Source organism: Buceros rhinoceros, unplaced genomic scaffold, assembly GCF_000710305.1.
Source record: "Buceros rhinoceros silvestris isolate BGI_N320 unplaced genomic scaffold, ASM71030v1 scaffold4723, whole genome shotgun sequence".
Classification (NCBI taxonomy): domain Eukaryota; kingdom Metazoa; phylum Chordata; class Aves; order Bucerotiformes; family Bucerotidae; genus Buceros; species Buceros rhinoceros.
In genome coordinates this window covers 1-15,663 of record NW_010404061.1, presented here as the reverse complement: position 1 = coordinate 15,663, position 15,663 = coordinate 1, and the positions used below count along the sequence as shown (strand labels likewise).

At 41.1% G+C, this 15,663-nt stretch overlaps 1 protein-coding gene across 1 annotated transcript in view; it reads right to left on the bottom strand.

Moving 5' to 3' along the window:
- The window catches only part of IPCEF1 (interaction protein for cytohesin exchange factors 1), a 41,945-nt gene extending 27,892 nt beyond the window's left edge, over positions 1–14,053 (bottom strand). The window contains exons 1-3 of the mRNA XM_010133221.1: positions 14,030–14,053; positions 9,808–9,844; positions 8,963–9,132 (exon numbers count right to left, since the gene is read on the bottom strand). Coding sequence (XP_010131523.1) covers positions 8,963–9,132; positions 9,808–9,844; positions 14,030–14,053 — 231 coding nt within the window. The remainder of the gene's footprint in view (positions 1–8,962; positions 9,133–9,807; positions 9,845–14,029) is intronic.
- Positions 14,054–15,663: the final 1,610 nt, after the last annotated feature.

Below are 15,663 nucleotides of genomic sequence, written 5' to 3'. Positions count from 1 at the left end.
TTTCTGCATAGACCATGGAAAATGAAACTACTAAACCTCAGCTCTAGAAACAGAAGCCTCTCAAAAGAGTTGGATCACATAAAAGAGGATGAATAAGGGTTATATCATCTCTTCAGGTCCGGATGTTACATACAATCTCAAAGGAACATTTCTTCCATTATAAAGCACACTTGCGCGTTACACATATGTGTAACAGCAATGTATATAATGATGTGTGCATATTTGAAAAATACGTGTCTATAGTGACAGGAATTGAAAACTGACCCAAAATGATCCAGGAGAGCGACTGGAGGACTGTCCCTTGGGTAATTGTAACACGGACCATTCTGTAGGGTCACCATGTACTCCTGTACATTAGCAAGGCAGAGGTGCTACTGGCTGCTCCCATGCCAGGAGATGAAACGCTGCAAGGTATGGTCCCATGCAGCCGAGCTCTGTTGTTAAACAACTATGAACCAGCCTCAGATAGCTTTGGCCACGCAGCTATGACACCCCGAGAAGTTTGCAGGCACGGTTCAGGAGGTAGCAAAAGTACACTGTTTAGATGCAGTCACCCCTTTCTGGACAGGAGAGGATTTGCTAATCATTGACATCTCTGTTCCAGGACAGCTGGACTCTGCATCAGAAAGTGGCTTCAGCAAAACTGAAGTTACCAATTAGCCTCAAATCCCTGGTTTTGCTGCCTGCAACTGAAACATCTTCCTTCTTCCATCTACCTACATTTACCTGGTCAGCCACTTGCAGAAGTTCGGTGGATATGTCAATCTGCTTGAAGGCCAGGAGGCTTTACAAAGGGATCTGGTCTGGCTGGATCTATGGGTCAAAGCCAATGGTAGGTGGTTTAACAAGGCCAAGTGCTGGGTCCTGCACTTGGGTCGCAACAATCCCATGCAACGCTACAGGCTTGGGAATAAGTGGCTGGAAAGCTGCCCAATGGAAAAGGCCCTGGGGGGGTTGGGTGACAGCCAGATGAGTATGAGCTAGCAGTGTGCCCAGGTGGCCAAGAAGGCCAATGGCATCCTGGCTTGTATCAGAAGCAGTGCAGCCAGCAGGACCAGGAGAGTGATCATCCCCCTGTACTCAACACTGGTGAGGCCGCACCTTAAGTACTGTGTCCAGTTTTGGGTCCCTTACTACAAGAAGGACACTGAGGTGCTGGAGTGTGTCCAAAGAAGGGCAACAAAGCCTGTGAAGGGTCTAGAGAACAAGAGTTATGAGGAGCAGCTGACGGAACTGGGGTTGTTTAGTCCGAAGAAAAGGAGGCTGAGGGGTGATCTCATCGCTCTCTGCATCTGCCTGAAAGGAGGTTGTAGCAAGGTGAGGTCAGTCTGTTCTGCACGTAACAAGTAATAGGACAAGAGCAAATGGCCTTGAGTTGCGCCAGGGGAGATTTAGGTTGGATATTAGGAAAAAATTATTTACAGAAAGGCTTGTAAAGCACTAGAGCAGGCTGCCCAGGGTCGTGGTGGAGTCCCCATCCCTGGAAGTATTTAAAAGACATGTAGATGAGGTGCTTCAGGACATGGTTGAGGGATGACCTGACAGCGCAGGGTGAGGGGTTGGACTGATGGTCTTAAAGGTCTCTTCCAACCAAAACAATTCTGTGATTCTCTAATAAGACTAGGACTCCTCATAAGAGGAGCAATAATGTAGATAAAAGTCTGTAGCACATAATGTCAGGAAAAACTACATTCCAAAATTCAGCAAGTGTTCATTCCTGAATCACTTTTTTGCTACTTGCATCCCTTATCCCTGGGCACATTAAAATTCTGAAAACATACACTGAGTTAAAGCAGGTAAAATACACACAACAATTACAAAGACAGAGGATAAATGAACATGAGTGACAGAATCTGAAGTCGCATTATGCATGAATATGAAGAGACTATAAAGAGATGTTCATCGAGATGAGCCTTTGAGCTTTAATGCTTGGATGTATGGATTTCTGAGAATGGAAATACGGATACAGAATGGATATTTTTCAGTAGGTGGCTTCCCCACACCTGTGCATATCTGTTCTTTGGTGTACAATAAGTCGTGGCATAACCATCATTCCTGCAGTTTACATGTATTAAATATTCATACGAGATGTTTATATTTTGCATCTTCACTAGTAAATGGTTTTACCTGCTACAGGACAGGGAATTAAAAAAAGCAGCAGGGGAAGGCATTTGTTTGTTATTTTCTTTCAGAACATAAGAAAAAAATGTTGTTTATCATCATCTGGGCAAAAAAACCTTGAATTTTGCAACATGGTTTCATTTGTACCAAAATGCTCATTTGCTATTTTGAGTGTTTAACTTTCTCAGATAATATTTGTATGTTATATTTGTATTATATTAGAGCCTGGCTTAGGGAGCTTTTGTTTCCATTCCACAGGTGGGAATTTAGTGAGACTAAACTTAGAAAGATAAAAAAAATTTAACTAAAGAAAAAAAAGTTACAAGACTTTTTTTAAAAGTCTTTCTTTTTTTTCAAATGTATATTTCAATCAATTAGACCTTAAGCTAGTATTTCCATCCCAGGTCCATAGTATACCAAGTACGTAGGGATGAGCGGATGGGTAAGGGTGAGTAAAGGAGGAGCTCCATTCATGTGCTGCCCTGAGCTAGAGAATGTACCGTCCTACATTTCTGCACTGAAAAGAGTGGTCCCTTACTAGACCAACCGCAGCAAGAACACTGAAAATCCTGGTTGGTTCCCAAGACCAGTTTAAGAACAGCAGAGACCAACCTCAAAAAAAGCAGTTCATGAGGTACCAAATCAATTATTGCACACATTACCGATGAGAAACATACAATGGCAAGGACATAGTTAAGAACAGCAGAGACCAACCTCAAAAAAAGTGGTTCATGAGGTACCAAATCAATTATTACACACATTACCAATGAGAAACATACAATGGCAAGGACATATGTTTCTCTGCAATATGAATCGATATACTCAGTTTAAAAAAAAAAAGAGACCAGAAGAGCCCATGTGAAGGAATACACCTAGGTGCTTTCTCACCCACACGCCAGTAAATCCATAGCTTAACTTGTAAGCCATCAGGTGAGTGAGCGGGTCTGGGATAGGTTGGCCTTACACTTTGCAAATGCAAAACCAGAGCTCAGCTAGTTTTATCTGTTGATGTAGTAGCCTTCAGTCTAGCCTGTGCCCTATAAATTGCTTCGGTGCTACACGAGTACCCATGAGGCAATTGAGCCCATGTGATGCCATTAGATAAGTTACTGTCTCTACCACCAATGTGTACAGATATTTGAGCATTTGGATTTTGGTTTGGACTAGTGAATGATCAGGAAAGCCAATGTGGGGACACTCATCTGGGGTGCTCCCACCCATGTGGAGATGGAACTTGGATTTGAACAACTGACACAGCCAATAAGCATCTAAATTAAAGGAATACCCTCTAAATTACTAAGGAAAATAGGTCTGCAGGCTTTAGTTTAAGTAATTTACATTTACCAGTTTTCCAGCAGAGAAATCTCTAGACTTCTTATGCTGTATTTGGCATGTTTCAGTCAGTAAGAGATCAATGCGTTCAATGCATTCACGTTTTATATTAATTCTGTCAGTAATTTAACGTGTGTTCATTTATATGAAAAGTTTGATGTTTCATTTTATGTATGAGTGAAAGGAAGGAGGATAATGGTGGGAATTTTTTTTTAATGCATTATTGGTACACATCTCAGATATGCCATCTATATAAAAGAAAACAAGGGGCTGATGGGTATGCAGTTGCATAATTATCAGAAAAAAAGAAGGAAAAAAGGAAACCAAATCATAACAGTAAAACCTTGAGAGTGTTATTACAGTCAGCAAATAGAATTCCAAATAAACACTAGGAATAGAACATCTGGAAGTAATTTTTTTTTGTCATTCCTGGAATAAAAAATGACAATTTAAAACATTAAGAGTTTATGGAAGTTCTAAATGTTTTGTTTTCCCTGAAATGTTATCGTCAATGTGACTTTAAGCATGCTGTTATTTAACTCACACATTTCACTCAAACTTCCTTCAGATTTTATTGCAATACTGTAAAATAGCCCTAAAAAATTCAGATTGAAAGAACCTTGACCTGTTTCCTATTTAATCAGTACATTTAAAAGAAGCAGCTTTTGTGGGTTTTATGCAAGTTAGCCTGACATATAAATCTACACTTTTTGTTATGCCTGATTGCAGGAAAATAATTTCAATCACAACAGTCTCTGCAAATGCTTAGGGCAAAAAGAATGTAACCACTTTTTCATAGAAAAAGCATTTCGCTCGAAAAAAAAAGAAATCAAACATGTTTATGAAATGCAATGCATTAATCAAAAGAGGTTAATGTCCTTTTTATCTTGCATCAATAGATTGTCTAAATGTTGTGGCTTTGAAAGATTTAGTAAATCATTTAGTAGATCTTTTTCAATATTTAAAGTGAACGTCATGGTGCAGAAAGATTTTCAAAAATAGCATGGTAAAGTGAAAAATTCTAGTTATTGTGGAACAGCTCCAATCTGCAATTACTCTTCATGGCTTCATCACAGTGTTTCAGCGCTGCCCCCAGAAGCAGAAGACTGTGAATGCTGAAGGAGCATTTCAGTCCTCAAGCCTTTTTTAGTCTTTTTTTGTCTCTGCCAAGTACATCTATAGAACTGTAAATAATTTGTGTAAAATATTGGACCAGAGGTCCCCAAAGCCCTCAGCGCAATCAGCCGACATCAATGACTTTTTATCATTTAGGTAAGCAGCTTCTATAACTCAAAGGTGAAAGGTTTCTGTTTTAAAAGACTGCAATCATACAACTACTGGCAAAGCTGCTGGAGTGAGGACAAATTTAAATGCAGTGAACGGGGTAAAAAAACCCAAAGATAAATAGTGACAGTAGATCACAGCCTGCAACCCTTTGATTTTATATGTGGGGTTTTTTTCAGCTGAATCCCCATGACAACCATCGTTGACACATCCTGCAAAAGTGTATTTCAAATGTACTTGGAAAACCAGCTGAGCTATCCCAAAGGCCCACAAGACAGAGGCATTTAGTCCTCTGTCCCTTTCCAGCCAAAACTCCCCAACACAGTTGCAACAAGTGCCACGAGCCAGGAACCTGGGATTACACGACAACCTTGCCCCTCCACCCCTCTGCCTATGCAGGTGTACTGATACTCTCCAGGGTGTCAATATGAGAAATAAAACTGCTAAAGGGGCATGCAGGATCACACACCGTCCTCTTTAAACACGTGTCTTCAAGGCAGCTGCCTACAGAGAGCAGTTCTCAAAAGAGGGAACCAAACACTAGCAAAGGGCAGTTGTCCAAGGCGCCTGCTGTTCCTAAACACACCCAGAAAGTCTGACTGTTCAGATCCAAAATGTGTTTCCATTTCAAAACCAATCCTTCTGCATTTCTTCCCAGTCCAAACAGCTTCCCCTCCCCAGACTCAGGGCATGTCCATGCTGCAAACAAAAGTTTACCTGCCTCATGTGGTATTCATGTTTCATAGAAAGAACAAATGTATGTGGAAAGAGGTTCCAGGGCAGTCTACCCAAGCCTGCTGAGACCACTGGGACCCTAACTTGACCACTCCCAGTACCTCGGCTAGCCAGTTGAAAACTGATTTGGGTTTCAAGGAGAAGCTTGACCCTAGGGGTGTCTGAACTGCTGTTGCTGACCCTTCTCAGCATTTTATTGTTTTTCCACTTTCGAGTTGAGACTTTCACAATGTATTTTATGTTAAATTGGAGGAACTAGCATCTATCTGCATATGTCACCACAAGTGTCCTGTATCGCGTCCCCCAGTCTGCTTCATGTGAAAGGCCCAGAACCAGAGTGGCTTGAAGGTAAATTAAATCAGAGTGACAGGAACATCCAGATCTTTGGAAGCACCTGAAGACATACTTTACCAAGCACATGATGTCAGCTGAGGTTACCTACCTAAATCTGGGAGCATGAACATCCCTGTACAAATTCCGCCCGCTCTGTATTTCTCCATTAGGAGAAAAAGGTTAGGTCCAACACCCTGTTGCTATGCTACAGTTGCCAACGTCTGCTTGACAGCAGTTTCCACACAGCCATTAACAAAACACACTCATTTCTCACAAGAACAAAACTAGTCAGGCAGAGCTACAGGCAGCCTCAGCCCCCAATCTTCCACCACCACCTTTCGCTTCAGCCCCTGTAAGAGGGCCAGCATGGGATGCCTCAGGCATATGAGGAGGAGGACCACTCTTCTTTCAACACAACCATGAACTTAAAATTGCCATCCTGGACACCCATGGAACTGAGGATTAACTCCACCGAAGGCAGTGGAAGTGCAAGCAGTATTAAAGCCAGGCCAGATAATAAAAACAAATATCAAGCAAGCAAGTGAATATGTCACCACTATCTCAGCTTCATCTTTCTAGTGGCAAAAATAACTGGGAAAATACTACAGGTCTAATTGATCTCAGATATGACCCTGAACACGGCTCTGGTCTCATAAATCTAGGTAAGCAGATCTTAGCAAAGGACACCTCCTCTCCTTCCCACACCCTGTAGTTACTGCCACACAGCAAATGTTGCCTCTCTCTACAGTTACGCAGAGGCTGCACTTGAAGTTGCCCAAAGAAATCTCAATTTTTGTTTTTAATGTAAAATAGTGTGCAAGAGTCAGCAGAAGTTGAAAGCAAAGAGGTGCAACCAGCTAGTGTGTTTACAAGAAGAACTGTAATATGTGAGAAGTCAGGGCTGTCATAAGCCGATGGTATTTTGAAGCTGTGTGAGCTCTTTAGAGTGTATGAAATAAATTGGAATGATGCTGCCACCTGTTCTTCAGCCTCATTCATTTTGGAGCAGTCAGTGACAGCCAGAAAGCACACGCAGGCTAAAATGTTGAGTTCACCCAGGTGATGAACGCTGTCTAGGAACACTGGGATCAGCATGACACTAGCTTCTCTGGATCCTGAGAGCAGAATTTAGCCAGACCACGAAAACTATAGGAAGTGGAGAACTTTGCACCTCTCCCCACCCTCCTTTTCTTCCCTGAATGCAAACTTTGCCTAGTCTTGCCTCGTCTTATTTCATCCCAGCTTGATTACTCCTCAGAATAATTCACTTCTGACACTTCCCTTGTCTAAAAGGCACATCAGCCAGCCAGCAACTGCTTGGCCAGAGGTACAACTGCAAGCAGTGATTTAGAACAGCTAATATTAATAAGGATTCGCAGGGTATTAATGCCACCGATTAGTATATCTGCCAGGCCACATCTTTCAAGCACAGATATTGTAAGCATTGGGAAAACAAAGCTTTTTATTTATCTTGGGTTTTTTCCCACTTCTCATATTTCTCTTCTTTCTCTTTTCTCTTTCTCTCATGCACAGATTTGACTTTGTCTTGAAAAGAAGCTAAATCAGACTACCACAATGCCACAAAAAACAACAGTCCAAGACCAGCAGAGTTATTTTCACCTTTCTCCCAAAAAGAATAGCTAATACCATCTTTAAATGCTAGTCAGCGCTTTTATTCTCTTAAACAACATTGTACCCACGACTAAAGGGGTAATGTGAAAAACCTCTTTACACGAGTAAAATTTTGTTTAGGGTTTTAGGGGTTTTTTTACAGTTTAAACCATTTTACTTGTACCTTGAAACAAGACAACTTTTAACGGTGATTACTGCAATAGAAACAAACAAGTGGAAACAATCCAGATTGCATTTAATTTCCTAAAATGATCTAAGAATTAATAAGGGTTTCTTTAATCTTTCTTTCTTTTCATGGGCCTGGGACACGATGATTTCCAGAACAGCCCATTTGCATTTAGGAAACTCGATGCCCATCCACACTGAAGCTGCTGAGTTTCAACAGGTGTTGTTGCTGGCGTTCCCTAATCCTCTGCATGCCCCAGTTCTGGGCTCTGTCAGTGCATCACTTGAATGTGATAGGAGCTTTCTTACAGGTAGCAGTGCAAGAGAGCAAAGTGAAGGGAATAATTATGTCTGAATCTTCCTAGGACAGGCAAGACACACTCTCTGTTGGATCAAGCCAAGCTGTAGCAAACTGCCTGGAGTAAAGGCGACTGTTCCCTAGTACTCACTGATTCTTTGCACTCAGACATAACCTTTCAATAAGAGCTACTCTGGATTTCTCACTATGTCTCACCCATCCTACTTTTTTCAGTTTTTAATTCCTAATTCTTCAGCTGATTACAGAAAGTCAGGGCCTGCTGTTCTTTGTCTCAGACCATTTCCCACTCGCACTGTAAGGGAAGTAAGCTGCTTGGGCTGGATCAGCTAGAGAAGAATCACTATCTATACCGCTTGTCCCAAGGAAAGATCATCCTCTGAACACAAAGCTAAATTCAAAACACTGTGTTTTCCTGCAGAATTGACTGTCAGCATTGACTCATCAGAGTAGATGAGAACCTTTAATTGCAATGCTCTGGATGAGACATCAGCAAGACCGGGAGTAAAAACATCATCAACTCACAGTGCTCTACCTGCAAATCTACCAGTGCAAACTGGAGAGGGTGGGAGGTTGTGGGGGGGAAGGAAGCAATCAAATAAACAGATTAATGATAAACAGATTAATGTCAGCATGGAAGAGGGTGGAGAGAAGGGCAGGAGAGAAACATCTTAAAATTAAACTGGTTAGAAGTGAAGAAGAATTCCTGATTTGAGTCTTGATAGAGAGTGTCTGCAAACTGCTCAACCCAGGAAAGCCTGTCCTGAATTCACATGCCACCAGCGCCTGCAAAGAGCACCTCTTTAAAGTGCAGACAGCAAGTTAACCTTTCACAAGTACTAACTGACCTAGAAAACAGCTTTCTGCATGTTTCACATTCACACAGACACTTCTCAGATTACAAGAAATGTCTGGGCTGAGAAATAAACCCAGTCGTTTGTATGTCTCCAGGGCGCATTTATATTGTGACCCCAGCTGCTCTTCTCTCAGTCCCAGCAGATGCTGTTTGTCTGGCACCCAAAGCTGGATGGACACTGTACTTACCAGCTGACTGCTGTACCAATACAGTGATGACTCCTTCAGCACACACCAGAACTTCTTCCATTTGTTGCCAATGAAAGCTCCCTTTTCCTTCTTTTTGTAGAGCCACCCTTGGCAATCGGCTTGCCCCAGCTCTTTACATGATATCCTCCGACGGCTCATTATAAAGAACCCTGTGACGTTAAAAATACAGTGTTCTGCTTGTTTAAAAGCACATTACCAGGAAAGATGTTGCTGCCAATTAAAGATATCAGCCATACTTAGCAATCTCAGCAAGTCGTCTAAGCATATCTTAAAATATACTTAGAAGTTGTTCAGTTTTATAATGGCTGTGACAGTAACACAGACACGTTTGAAAGGGCATTCTGATGTGCAGAAACGAAATAGTAAGCAACAGATAATGCAGACACTGATTAATGCTCAGATAACCGCACACATATTTTTTGTAAATTAAAAATATATCCTTTGAACCTTTTAAGAGAGGCATGCATATATTTCCCTTCACACAGCTGCACTGAAAATAATATATCAATTTAAATCAGCTAGAGAAAACTATTATGCCAAGTACATGAAAATCGCTTGTGTGTGTGTGTGTTTACATGCAGGCAGCTGATTCCACCTCACTGATTTCCAGCTTTGATTCTATTAACATACCACAAGGATTTAGTCCAAAGGAACAGCCCGTTGTCATTTTTCTCAGAATTGGTGCAAGAATCAGTGGAGTTAAAAAGCAATCTTCCACCAGCTGAGTAGCAGTATAAAATCCTCACCCTCCCAAGAATAAGACACCCTAAGAAAATAACAAAAGAGGAACCCAGAAGAGAAAAGAAAAAACAATCTCACATTACCTTGACTTTTCTTTTTTGTCTTCTGACGCAAGGGAACCTGTAAGAAACACAGGAAGGAAAGAAAAGAGGAAATTTCAGATTGTGTTGCAACATTTGTGTAGAAAGGGGAGGGGGAAGTTAGAGAAGGACGTGATGGTGATGCTGGTGGTATATGCAGGATGGAAACACATAACCCACTCACTGCTGAAGGGATGTTAGTAGCTGAAGCATAAAATGTGTTAATTAAAATTGATGTATAACTAGTTGAGCAAGAGCAAACGTAACTCTATTATACACGTGTCCATCTACCAGCGCTTCCTGTTTCACACCCACAGGCAGCGTCTACTTTGCTGCATGTTTGCTGAATTCTATTCTGTGTTCAGAAGTAAGAAAATAAAAGTTAGATCTCCAACATTTTAATGCTTCATTACACTCTGTGAGGGAGATTTACAAACATGAGGAGATTAAAAATACATGTCAGGTGTTTGATTGTCCTTTAGCTCATTCTAAGAAATCCCGAAAAGGAAAAAATTTCCACTCGTCTTTTTTTTTTATTATTTAGTGCAGAGAATGCACTTCCCTCTATACAAGAGTTTCATATTACTTTTTTTAGAAAAATTAAAAAAAAAAAAATCATGCAAACCCGGCAGATTATCCAAACCATAAAATATAAATATGCCAGAAGTTTGCCATGCCATATACGAGTTTTAGTCACTGCAAACGTAGCACAATTGAATTATATTTACTCATTTTTAGTCTTATAATTTGTCCCAGATAAACGCATAGAAAATGAAACCAAAACAGAAGACTCACAGACCAAAAAAGAGGTCATTAGAAATGTAAGGTCCTGTTGTGGGAGTAAATTCTCCCCAGACAGGCAGGTTGGTCGTGTGATTGTGGACAAAGCACTTGAATTCCCTTTGCCTCAACCTTTCCATCTCTAGCACAGGAGCACTTTCACCTTTTTCTTTTTTTCAGGAAGGTTTTGAAGCCTCCGGATGACAAATGCTGGATAAGGTAACACCTGATTTAATATGCTTGGCCACAATGTTGCTATGCAAAGCCGGTAGCTACCCAATCCACTGCAGAGCTAAGCTAAGAATATTCCTAATGCAGCCCCTCTGCCTAGTCAAACAGCTTTTCAGGAAAACAAAATCCCATTTCATATGTTCTTGAAGGATTTGATGGTTATTCTTACAGGTGAACTAAAGGTGAGTGAAGTTACACCATCTGGAAACAGCAACAGAAGAGACCACTGCCACTAGTGCTTAGAAGAGCTAGAACTTCCTCTAACCAGTGATCTTTGCAGAACTGCTCAATGCAGCCATGTACTTATCTGATGCCTATTTAAAAGACCTGAACAACACACATGTGGGAGGCTTTACCAGCAATGAATAATCCCATACTCCTGCTTAACCATCACGTATTCTTTTTACTTTTTTGCTTTTTAATGCTACCACTGCCTGCCTCTCTCTCTCTCAGACTATTCTCCATGACAACAGACAGAGAAAAGCAATGAGAAAACACATCACTTCTGTTAGAGGCTCCACTATTTCCCCATCCTATACGGGCTGCCCTTTGCGTCCTCATTCCAAATGAAGTAATGCCCTGTTTAGGACACGTAGAACTAATATAGTGCCTCAGTGAATCAATAGGTCACATGCTCACACTAATTACTTTCCTTTAGAGGTATCCAAAGTGGTATTAATCAGCTCTCTTTGCACAAAAACTATGTAGTGGGGTAATGTCACATCTTTGCCATGATACTACAGTGGGGTTATTTCACCTTTAACCAACATAAAGATGTACAAGAAGAGCAGCACAGGGACAGGATGTGGCTCTCTGTAAACAAGAGAGGAAAAAGCAGATCTTTCCACACTTAACCTTATTGATGATACAAAGCAAAATAACGTAGTCTACGGTTTATCTGTCAAGAAAGGATTAACATTCATATTATGTAAATCATCTGTTAGAGCCCACTTTATAGACAGACTGAGGAAAAAACTGATTAACTAGTAAGAGTTTGGGGTAGCAAAAAGAATCTACAAACGTGCATTTATTATTCAGTGGCAGTGATGGCATCCTGCTGCAAGTTGTCAGAAGTGATAAATCCCCGTATCTCCGTATTTTGTGGGAGGAGTTGGAAAATTAATGGAGGAAGGAAGGGCAGTTTCCCCAGTCAGCCCTGCATTTAGTTTGCCTGGATAAAATTAGCGATAAATCTGTAAAAAAGTCATTGCTGAGTAGATGTTGTGAATTAAGATAAATTTCTGGACTTCTTTCCCATTATTCCTGAAAGCTGAAGTGAATTTTCAACAAATTAATCCTAAATCTGGAATTCAGCAACTTTAAAATGTTTTTAGTGCTGTTCAGAAGCCTAGCATCATCTTATAAAAAAATAATCTGTTTTGCTCTGCACGAGAGAAATGTCTAATCCCAGACTGCAGCACTGAAATCCAGCATTGTTTGCAAAAGTGCCTTCCCAAATTTTCTTGAATTATGAATAAAAAAAAAGCAACCTCTTTCTCCAAAGCATCAGCATTTGGAGCCAGATAGATATTTTATAAAATAAACAACCAGTTTTCAGTAAAATCACTTTCATCTTTAACCAACAGAAAACCTATATTTAAAAGGATCTACCACAAAATTCATAAAATACCTCACCAACAGGATTTGGATTCTGTTTTCCACAAGAATACTGAAACAGGCTGCCCAGAGAGGTTGTAGAGTATTCTTCTCTGGAGACTTTCAAAATCTGCCTGGACAAGCTCCTGTGCAACCTGATCTAGGCGAAACTGCTTTGTCAGGGGGGTTGGACTAGGTGATCCCCAGAGGTCCTTTCCAACCCCTACCAGCCTGTGATTCTCTGACGCTGTGCAGCCTGCTCACTTCCTCCCATATATCCTCCACTTACAGCACAGCTCCTTCATGACAGCATGTCTCCTGCAGACAAGAGGGTCTTATCCCCCGGCCTCAGAGAGAGGTCCCTGGCATTTCCTGCAGCCTGAGACTTGGAGGGCTGCATCCAGCATCTGAAGCTTGGGCTGTGTGGAAGCCTCTGCCCTAGCAGGCACAGCTGTTCCCTCATCTGCTGGGGAAACTGTCCTATTACCACCATGCCTAAGACTTACAGCAGCACAATTTCAGCTGAGGCCCCCTTACTTCACTCCTCCTTCACACCCTATTGCACAAACTACTGGGTCTGTTGGCTGTGCTTTGAGCCTGACTCTTAGGTACGTCCGTCCTGAACAGTTAAAGATTGTTTGACCCTCCCTGATCAGAGAAAGTTTTGCCAAAGGCCCCAAGCACCCTGGGTCAAGGGCAGCTGATCACACTGAGTAGAATCTGCTAGAGCTTCCTCAGGCCCACACTCTTGTGGCTCCTCTTCCCTTGTCCTTGCCTAACAGCAATGATTTGCAAATACATATCATGGAGGCATGTTTCCAGCCTCCCTTGCAAGTGGGTGGCCTTAAGCAATCATCACTGGGAACCAAATTTGGGTGGGCAGCACCCCATTGGGGACCTGCCAGGAGCAGTTGAGATTCAACCAAGGGGATGCTTCTGCCTCGAGACTGAGGGACTTGGAGACTGTAAACTCCCCAGGAAAAAAAAAAAAAAAAATGGAGTGAAATAGGTGTATGAGGCTGTTCCAGGGCCAGGAGCAGTTGAGATTCAACCAAGGGGATTCTTCTGCCTCGAGACTGAGGGACTTGGAGACTGTAAACCCCCCAGGAAAAAAAAAAAAAAAATGGAGTGAAATAGGTGTATGAGGCTGTTCCAGGAGAAAGAAAAAAAAAATATTCTACAAACAAAACCGGGGGCATTGGGCTAATATTGAAGACCAGACTTCATGTCTCGTGAAGTTTGACTCACAACACATGAGTCTGAGAAGGCCTCAAAGGCAGTTATGAACAATAGTTCTTCTTTTACAGAGCTGTATTTTTCTTAAGCTTCTCAAAGGTTAGACAGATGTGTGGCTAAGAAAATCCTTTGCTAAGCTCATGTCTCTTAAGTTAATGCTTTGTCATCTGTTGAGTGTTAGGCCCATATGATAGACTCCATTTCATCCTTAAAGCAGAACTGGGGCAGCCTGTGGCAACCTCACTACTTGGACTGGCCCATAAGCAACATCCAGTTGCGATACTGATGTTGTCCAGAGTCTTCTGTGATTACACGAACACGACCCTAACACACAACCTTTTCAACTGATCAGTTACTCTGGTGTAATTTCAATTATACTTACAAGAGCGTTGCCATCAGCTTCCATGAATGGTTTCAAAGCTTAGTGGGAAAGCTGAAAGAAGAGAAAGTTTTGTTTTCTTAAGTTCTGTATTTTCTTTGCACATAACACAAGTTTTGATAATAGAGTAAACAAACTGTGCTAATACACTTTGACCTGCCAACTTTACCCTTTCCACTCCACCCACCCCCTCAAAAAAAGACCTTTTCCAAAGATAATGCTATGGTACGTAACCTGATTTTACAGATTTAGAGGTCAACCAGTGATTAGGAACACTAAGTCAAAGCTATCTAAGTTCTATGAAAGAAACAGAATAAAATTCATGGATATTGTTGAGGGGTTGGTTTTGTTGGGTTGGTTTGGAATGTTGGGGACAAGGTTAGGAAATGCCTAGATAGCAAATAAGTAAAACTAGGGGCAGTTTGTTTATGAAAGAAATCTATAAGATTTTGATTTAAGTTTGCCTGAGCTATTCTCAGTGTGTTCTGGGAATTCTAATTAGATAATATGCCCACTTTCCAGAACGAGATGGGATTTCATACTGAACCACCCATTCTATAATGAGTTGCAGGTCTTTTTCTTTTGGAGACCAAAATCTGTGAGGTCCAACAGCAGATTTCATTTGGTGTACACAACGAAGAATCAACTCCCTACATGATTTTCCTTTGGCTGGGTGATGAAAGAATCTGTGCCATGTACGAGATTAAAGAAAACATACCAACTTCTTAGTGCCAGCAAAGTTCCTATAAAACTCACCCCTCTGCCTATGAAAGAATAATTCAGTGCGATGGGAGAGGATACAAGACTGTTGAAGTGAGCAAGAAAGAATTTCCAGAAATACAGCCATACTTCATAAGAATTTCTAACAAGAAATTTTGCCTGTTGCTAAAACCGGTATTTTAAGATATGTGCCAATCCTCATACATAATATTTGTTTTAGTTTGAAAATAAAGTCTTAAAACAGAAAATAAAAACCCACCTACTGGCTTCCAGCAATTTCAAACCAAAAATAGAAAGGCAAACAAATACATGTTTTTCTGGCTCCCAACTGTTTCTGTTCAACAATAGAAAGAAACACTTCCTATAAGTGGCTCAAATTAAAGTAATATCATGATGAGGAGAGATGTTATGGCAAGTAATTTCAAGGATGTTTAGAAATCATGGTTAGTATAAACAAGCAGAGGAAACACCTTTAGTTATACAAGCAAATTAGCATTGAGTCTCAAATACCGAGCCAGAAAGCAAGGGAATAGCAGACAGAATTATAATAATTATTGTGACATGTGGCCTTTTTCCTGTCATTTCTTCATTTCATGTGAAGGGGAGGGTGGCGTATAATTATACGGACTGCACAGATTTGAATCAGCCGTGGTAGCAGGGACAAGAGAAGTGTTAGTTAACTGGCAAGGAAATATTTCCGCCTGCATGCTTTGTGCCAATGGAGCTGAAATGGATTTCAGCAGAACCTTCTCAGTGACTTGAACTCAAACTTTTGTTTAGTTTCCAGACACGGGATAAGCAGTCTTTGAGCCAGCGTCCAATTTTCAAAAGCAGTGCTCTCTTCTGTCTCATTCTAGTTAAGAGTATAATTTATTATTCCTTGTGTAAAGAAAGGTGTATATATATATATATATATT